This window comes from Poeciliopsis prolifica, unplaced genomic scaffold, assembly GCF_027474105.1.
Source record: "Poeciliopsis prolifica strain line A6 unplaced genomic scaffold, Auburn_PproV2 SCAFFOLD019, whole genome shotgun sequence".
Lineage (NCBI taxonomy): Eukaryota > Metazoa > Chordata > Actinopteri > Cyprinodontiformes > Poeciliidae > Poeciliopsis > Poeciliopsis prolifica.
The window spans coordinates 6,927,166-6,935,443 of NW_026562394.1; the positions used below are offsets into that span (position 1 = coordinate 6,927,166).

Here is an 8,278-nt window from a genome sequence, read left to right on the forward strand (position 1 = left end):
AGTTTATTTGGGGCATGCTTTCAAAGTCAGGTAAAGAGTAAACTAAAAACGACCAACATTAACGATTTTTACCCAGAACAATAAGTGACTAGGAGGAAAAGGCGCCCCCTAGCGGCACAGGGCGACAGGACTTCCCGTGGAGCAGCGAGAGAACGCGGTAAAACGAGGAGAGAGGGCAGCATGGCATCCAACGACAACAACATGGCTGCCGTTAACGGCCAGGAGGCTGCCTCCCTGAACGGAGAGCCGGTGGTGAAGCGGCCGAGGGAGAACGTCCAGCAGAGCGTGTCGCTCCGCGCGCCGCGGGAGCCGCAGAACAAAGTGACCGTGGTGCTCGGAGCGCAGTGGGGCGACGAGGGGAAGGGGAAAGTCGTGGACTTGCTCGCCATGGATGCGGATATTGTATGCAGGTGCCAGGTACCGAACTACACGACCGAGTTGACGCCGTGTATATGTTGGGTCAATGTCGTTTTTATGTTTGAACTAACTGTTACATTTCCACTCGCGAGCGGAAGTCGGACTATTTTGTGTGTGTGTGTGTGCGTGTGCCTCCTTTACATATTCATGACCCGCTCTGACGTCATCACCTCCCGGATGTGGAAGGGCTAGTTTCATGTTAGCGGTCATTTTTTTTGTTTATTTTTTCATTCTGTTTTTTTTTTTTAAGTCATAGTCACGAGAACGACACGGTGAGAGAATGCAGCTCGTGACCTCCACGCAGATAAGCACAGCCACTGAATAATCCCTTCTGCAAGGCATCGACCTTGCAGAAAGCAGCTGTTGCTTCTCACACTCCCAGCTTCAGAGACCAGTACCCCAAATGTGATTCCCCCTGCCGGCCTGTCTGTCCTGCAGCAGAGCTGCCACGGCCTTTTGAAGCTCCATCAGAAAATGACATTACAGCCTGCAAACCTGATTTTGCAGGATTGTCTTGACAGGACGGCTGCTTGTTTTTTGCTGCTTTGCAGGGGGGAAACAATGCAGGTCACACCGTGGTGGTGGATTCAGTGGAGTACGACTTCCACCTGTTGCCCAGCGGCGTGCTCAACAAGAAGGCCATCTCATTCATCGGTAGGCTTTTAATCGCTTTCAGGGCAGAAGATGGCGGGATGACAAAACCAAGGCCAGCATTCGAATTTCAGCGGGCCTCCTTTATCTCTTCCCCGCTTGAGGAAGAGATAAGGAAGCGTTGTAGTAAACAGAGGGCACTGAATCATAGAGGCAGTACTGCTTGGCAGAAAGCTGAACTGAACGACAGTCCAGTTTACCTGGGGTGGAACTGATAAATGGACTCAACGTACAAATGTTTCCCCAACTCCATGAGCTTTGTTTTGGCCCTGCGAGTGATTCATCATTTATGTTTTTTTGAAGCCTGGATACTCATTCTCAGTCGGACTGAGGTCTGGACTTTGAATGTGCTCTGACGTAGCAGTCTGTATTACAGAGGCTGTGAAGAAGCCTCTTTCATGAAGAGGATGTTCAGGCCAAAAAGGTCCATTTTGTTTCTATCCAACCAGAGTAGGACTGTAAGTAATGATTATTATTATTATTATTAGTGGAAAAACAGTGTTTTTAGTCAGAGGTTTCTTCAAAAGCCGCTGTAGTACAGACTGCTACGAAACATCTTTCCTGCCTACAGCGTCATCACCTGCAATAACTCTGAAAAATCTAGAATTAAATGAGTTACAACAGCATTCAGTTTCCCTTTGGAATCAGTAAAGTGTTTTTGAATTTGAATTTTAGTGATCGATTAATTGGATTTTTTGAAAAGCGGCCCATCCTTCAGATTTTCATTTAACCACCCAAACATATTGTACGCAATATAAGAAATACCCCAAAAAGATGCAAATGAATAATTTACCTCCTTTTTAAACTAAACATGTTTAAAAATGCACTAACAAGTGCATTTGCTTTTTTAGCAGTCTCATAATCGCAATGAGTATTAATTTTGCAGGATATTAGACGTGTCCTCCTCGTTTGTAAACAGGAAATGGAGTGGTGATTCACTTGCCAGGTCTGTTTGAAGAGGCTGAGAAAAACCTGCGGAAGGGGAAAGGTAAGAACCGTTTCTCCAGGCAGATCACACAGATTTGTGTAAAAACACTCGTGAGTTGAAGTTTTCTCCGTTTCCTGCAGGATTACAGGGATGGGAGGAGAGGTTAAAGATCTCCGATCGGGCCCACATCGGTGAGTTTCCTTACTTCACTCGTTCTTTCATGGAAACTTTTTTTTTGTTGTTGATTTTCCTCACGGTTCACTCGGTCCACTAGTTTTCAACTTCCACCAAGCTGTCGATGGGATCCAGGAGCAGCAGCGGCAGCAGCAAGAAGGGAAAAAGTACGTCTGTTAACTTACCTGAACGCAATGCGAACGTGCTTCTCTGCAACTCGTCTCGAATTGTGAATTATTTCAGCGTTTTGTCTTTTATCTGCTCTGCAGTTTGGGGACCACTAAGAAAGGCATCGGACCGGCCTACTCGTCCAAAGCCGCTCGCAACGGTCTGAGAGTCTGTGACCTCGTCTCAGATTTCAAGGTTTTTGAAGAGAAGTGAGTGGCAGCTGTGTCCCAAGTTTCAACCTTTTCCATTCAAAGAGATGATTTTCTTTTTCCTCCCGCTGCTACAAAATAAAAACCTGGCCAGAGTAAAATGTTTTATTACTAAAGCTTACAAAATCAACTAGAGTGCCTTTCTATTTTTAGATTTCAGAACAAAATGAACCCTCTGTTGCAAAAAAGTAGAATAAAGCAGGCCTTTCGATATGAACAGTTAAGGAGGACTGGGAATTTACTTTGTGAAAAGCCAGTTGAAGCAATGAAAAGAAGATTTTACATCTGAATTCATATGGAAGTCTCCTAAAATGACAGTTTCTTGTTGCATCCATATAGTGGTGGCTGTTTATCGTATACTTGTCCCGATAAATTTCAATGAATGTTAAAACAAAACCCCTGACATCTGAAATGTTATTTTACTACGCTCTAAATTGTTAGTTCCACAAAACTGTCAGCAAATATTTTTGCAGCTTAGTATAACGGATCATACTTCTTTAAGAAATGGGAAGTTGTCTGCAAGAGCAGTATTTGTGTTTTTGGTGCCATGAATGCTGTTCCGGTTCGCTAAAAAATAAGTAGTAGATACTTTTTATCATAATTTTTTTTAATCCTTATCTCAATAGCGCCACAAAATATTGTGACAAAATTCTAAATTCATATCCACAGTTTATTTAAGTGCACTACTTTATAAAATCTCTTTTCATGCTGAAAAATCAGCAGTTTTATGAATATAACAAAAGGCTGTATATTTTTTGGCCAGCAGATGGCAGCACCTCTCTAAAGTCTAGAATCTGAAAGGACCTTCTCCTCTTTGCTCTCATCTCTTTCCTCTTGTGAATTGAGTCTATTTTTTTTTAGATCTGCTCTCTGGTTGGTTTTGCAGGTTTCGAATGTTGGCCGATCACTTTCTGGCCATGTATCCAAACCTCAACGTCGACATCAAAGGGGAGCTGAAGCAGCTCAAAGTAATTTATTATGTTTTTCCCTTTTTTACATTTCTATTTCATTTTTAACACAAAAAGTCGTTTGAAATGATGCCCAGATGAATTTCTGAGTGTAATTGCAGCGCTGTTGTTTGGTAGGAATACGCAGAGAAACTGCGCCCCCTGGTGACTGACGGCGTGTACTTCATGCACAAAGCTCTCACTGGTCCCAGCAAGAAAATCCTGGTGGAGGGAGCCAACGCTGCTCTGCTGGACATCGACTTTGGTGAGACTCCACTCCACCACACGAGGAAGACGCGTCTTTTCTCTTCGTCCCTGTTGAAGCCCTAACAGACGTGTCTCTGTTTAGGGACGTACCCTTTCGTCACGTCGTCTAACTGCACCGTCGGCGGCGTCTGCACCGGCCTCGGTGTGCCTCCCTCGTATGTCGGCCGGGTCTACGGCGTCGTTAAAGCCTATACGACCCGGGTGGGAGTCGGCGCTTTTCCGACCGAGCAGGATAACGTGAGTGAGAAACTGTGACCCGACTGGAGTTGCTGACAGATTTATGGAGCAGTGCTTCCCATAAAAACTGCAGAAGTTGCTGAGATGCTCTGCAAAAATAAGTCTAAAGCCTCCTGATCCTCAGATACAGCTGGTATAAATATTTTAATTATGTTTTGAGTATCTCTTTCAAAACGCTGGAATGAATGTACACCAGATAGTTTGGATGATATAGAAATAGGTTTTAATTTATTGTAGATAGACTAAAATTTCTACAAACACTCCCTCTAGTATTTGGATTAGAGCTGCACATAATTATTTTAGTAATTGAGTATTCTATCAATTAATCGGATAAAAGAGACACATTCTGCAGATTTTTCATTGAACCACTAAAGCCTTTTTAAACAAACTCAGAAATGCATTACAATATTCAAATACACAAGTAATTCACTTGCTTTTTTGAGTAAGAAAATGCAAATCTTCTACATTCCTTTAGTGAGCGTTGATCATTTGTAACAAAGGAGGCATCTGCTCCAACAAAACATAACGAATGCTGCCAACATCAACATGTGAAAGTGGAGGATTTATCCGCTAATTTTTGGAATAATTAATTAACTGGGCAGCAAAAGGTGCTTAGGAGGAGGTTTGTTTTCTTTTACAGAATTTGAACCAGGTGTAGCTAAAGCTACCACTCAAGGAGTTCAGGATAGAAAATATTTACAGAAATTATTATTATTATTATTATTTTTATACCATAAATGCAAAATCTATATATATTATTTTTCCAATTTTGGCTTCATTTCTGCTCTGAATGTGTTTCTGACTCTTACACTCCAGATAATGATTCATCAAACTAAATTAGTTGACAATTATTGCAGTGATTGATTAGGCCGATTAATCCTTTCAGTTCTAATCTGGATAAATGTTGGCAAGAAGAAAACCCCACTGACATATTCCAGGCTGAATATTGGAAGACTCTTCTTGGCACAAAGGGAGTTGATTTTATGGTTGGTTTTCTGGCGAAAACTTGACTTTCATCCATTTTTGATGAGGAAGAGGTCAGGGTGCATTCCTGATCCTTTACTGTGAGACAGTTTTGCTCTTTCCAAAAGCATCTTTCATGTCCAACAGGTGCATTTGACTTACTCAACTTCTCCTCGCAATTCAAGAACCAAATTGTTTCGTTTCGTTCTCAAACCAGGAAACCAGTCCGTTTAAAAAGATCGATGCTGTTTAGTCAAAAATCCAAAGTCTTTAGACGTAGATAAACTTCCTGCTTCACTAGTTTCACATCCTGTTTGCTTTGCAGGACATCGGCAATCTGCTGCAGAGCAGGGGGCGAGAGTTTGGTGTGACAACGGGCCGGAGGAGGCGCTGCGGTTGGCTGGACCTGATTCTGGTCCGATACGCCCACATGGTCAACGGCTTCTCGGCGTAAGGAACCGTTTTGCGGCGTCCTCTCCCCGTCTGCTCTCTGCAGCTTCCAGAGCTCAACACAGCCATGTTTCGTTTGTGCAGAATCGCTTTGACAAAGTTGGACATCTTGGACACCTTGCCAGAGATTAAAGTGGGCGTGGCTTACAAGGTTAATGGCGAACCCCTGCCAAGCTTCCCAGGTGAGCACTTCCTGCAGCTCGAAGGTCTATCTGGATTATTTATCAGGGTTTTGTATCAGCTGCTTTGAAATCCTTGAAAATTCTTGAATTTCAAAAAGACTTGAAACGTAAGGTTTGGAAAGTGCTTGATTTAAATTTGGGAAAATGCTGTTCACAGTTGAAACCGGATATTTAAAGAATGTCAAGTGAAATCAGCCGATCCTTTTCTTATTGTGGAATTAACAAAATCATTTCTATTTGAAATGTGGCAGAAAACTTGGCGAGAATTTTTTTTATTTTTGTAATTTTCTCAGACCAATCAGGTGTCTAATTGTAACGTTTTTCATTAATTTAGTTTACTTGTCCCTGATGTAGAATGTAGAGAATGCTGTATTATTAATAACACACAAAAAATTAAATCTGATGTATTTTACTGAATTTTCACAGTTTAATATTTAACTCCCGTAAAATCCGTGAAGTGGGTATGTCTTTATTCTTCATTCATAAATTAGAAGACACTTTATCTGTTGCGTACAGATTCTGGGCCCTGATGGATAAACATCGCACAGGTTTTGTTTGGATCAGCTCCTCCAAGCTGAAACTGCAACGCCTTTGTTTTAAATTTGTCTTCCTAAACACTCAGTTTGTTTCTCAGAATGTGAGAAATAGGACATTTGAAGTCTTTTACCCAGAGAGTGATAAAAACCGATCCGTTTTCTGCTCCTAAAAGAAGCATTTTGTTTTTGTTTCTCTGCCACTTTCGCTACAATATCTGCCTCTCGTGCCGCAGCGAACATGGACGTGTTGACGCGGGTGTCGGTGGACTACGAGACGTTTCCCGGTTGGTGCTGCAGCACCGAGTCGGCCCGGAGCTTTGAGGAGTTGCCTCCTCAGGCGCAGAATTACATCCGCTTCATCGAGGACTTCCTGCAAGTGCCAGGTTTGTAAAGCGATCTCCTCGGCTAATGGAGAAACCGGAGCCGGGCCCGCCACTCACGTCCTCAAACGCTGTTGTTTCTCCTTGCAGTGAAGTGGGTCGGCGTGGGGAAGTCTCGAGAAAGCATGATCAAACTCTTCTGATCCCCAGCAGCAGGATGAGGAAGAGGAGGAGCTTCACATCAGCAATCATCATTTCACAGAGGGAGGAGGTCAGAGGTCAGGGGGTAGAAACCAGCAACGCTTCTTGTGTGCCACGATAATGCAACGTCTTCAGATCTAATTTATGCATTCCACATGCTGACCTCTCTCTACATATAAATATATATAGGGTGTTAATTTTTAAAAGTTGAATAATGATAATGGTGCAGCTTTTCCCCGTACCTGTCCAATTAAGCTCAGCTTGTTTCAGCCTATAAATGTTAATAAGCAGGACTGACATCTGTTTAATATGCTGGTCTATTTTTACAGTTTAAGACGAGCAACTTCCAAATAAATAAAAAAGAGATTATATTTGTTACATGACGGGGGAGGAGGGAAAAAAAATCGCTAATCCTTGGAACTCTTCTCTTTTCTGTTTAGCACATTTTAGAGTAGAAATGCATCTCTTTTCTTAATTTGTAGATTATTTGTGTGGTGTGTGAAGGAAGAAAATTAAGAGAAAAAAAGAGAGAGAAATCCTGCAGATTGAAGGCAGCTGTCTGAATCAATGAACTGCTTTTCACATTTTCCCAGTTGAGCATTTGAAGTTTGTGTAAATGTTGAGATGGTGGGTAGTGATGTACTGAGTGCAGCCCAATGTGGCTAATGTAAAAGACTATTCCAGAGCTTGCAATTCATTAAAAGAAACCCATCACTTGTAGTTTTTGTTCTTTTTTTTTTTTTTCATTTACATTTGATCAGTTTGTCTATGAACCGTTTTTGTGAGAAGGTAAATTACCCTCCCACTGTGATTTATGGTCCTTAACAGGAAATTGATTTGGAGTCTCTCTACTCATCAAACGGGAAAAGAAAAACTAGATAGTCAAAGTCTGATCAGTCAGCATAGTGCAAAAATACAGGCAATAATACTTAGTTTTATGTCATTAAGCCTCAGGAATGAAGCTGAGAATCTATAAAGAGAGGCTGGTCTGACCATAACCTGACAGATATAGGCGTCTTCAGCACATGCCCGTTGTAAAACCCGACACGTCAGAGCCTAGTCCTCCCTTGCATCTTTGTGAGATTTCGCAAAAGTAGCTGCATATCCTGCAAAATGTTTCTTGGATCTTGTGAAATTAACTGGCAATGTCACACAAACCTGTCAGATTTTGCAAAAGCAACATGGAATCAGATTTTACCTTTTTCTAGAGAGAGATCTCATAAGTTTTATTGTATTTATTCATTTACAGTTTAAAATAAATGTCACATATTGATATAAACAAAGGTTTTCGAATGAAAAGAAGTCGTTGGAAGAAAGAAACCAACCCTTCTCTCAAAATTCAGTTCACTATGAGCAGCTAAGCATCAGTCAAAATTCCTCCAAAATGTTTCATTTGTTGGTTGATCAGTACCTCTTGCATCACTAATGCATTTTTGGTATCATTCATAATCATTTGGAACTTCATTATCATACCAGCTCAAATTTACATGTTCATGGCGCAAAATTCAGACTAAATCCTAGTTTAAGAAGGCTAATAAAAATACTTATAAAGGCACTTATAAGAGAGTTAAAATGAAGATTAAAATTAGCTTTGCTAAATGCTAAAACACCATTTTCTAACCTTTAAA

General features: G+C 41.5%; 1 protein-coding gene across 1 annotated transcript; it reads left to right on the forward strand.

Annotated features, from left to right (window-relative positions):
• The first annotated feature begins 75 nt into the window (after window positions 1–75).
• adssl (adenylosuccinate synthase, like) lies at window positions 76–7,370 on the forward strand. Its single transcript, XM_055043867.1, has 13 exons — window positions 76–417; window positions 969–1,071; window positions 1,988–2,056; window positions 2,137–2,187; window positions 2,271–2,337; window positions 2,440–2,547; window positions 3,434–3,515; window positions 3,633–3,759; window positions 3,844–3,998; window positions 5,287–5,411; window positions 5,496–5,593; window positions 6,363–6,512; window positions 6,600–7,370. The coding sequence occupies exons 1-13, from the start codon at window positions 181–183 to the stop codon at window positions 6,650–6,652; spliced, it is 1,425 nt and encodes a 474-aa protein (XP_054899842.1). The 5' UTR covers window positions 76–180; the 3' UTR covers window positions 6,653–7,370.
• The last annotated feature ends 908 nt before the right edge of the window (window positions 7,371–8,278 follow it).

Bases quoted from the DNA above. Each gene is read 5' to 3' on its own strand.
- adssl (XM_055043867.1), top strand. From the start codon at position 181: ATGGCATCCAACGACAACAACATGGCTGCCGTTAACGGCCAGGAGGCT. The intron at 418-968 runs GTACCGAACTAC...GCTGCTTTGCAG, and splicing joins ATATTGTATGCAGGTGCCAG to GGGGGAAACAATGCAGGTCA. The intron at 5,412-5,495 runs GTAAGGAACCGT...TCGTTTGTGCAG, and splicing joins ATGGTCAACGGCTTCTCGGC to AATCGCTTTGACAAAGTTGG.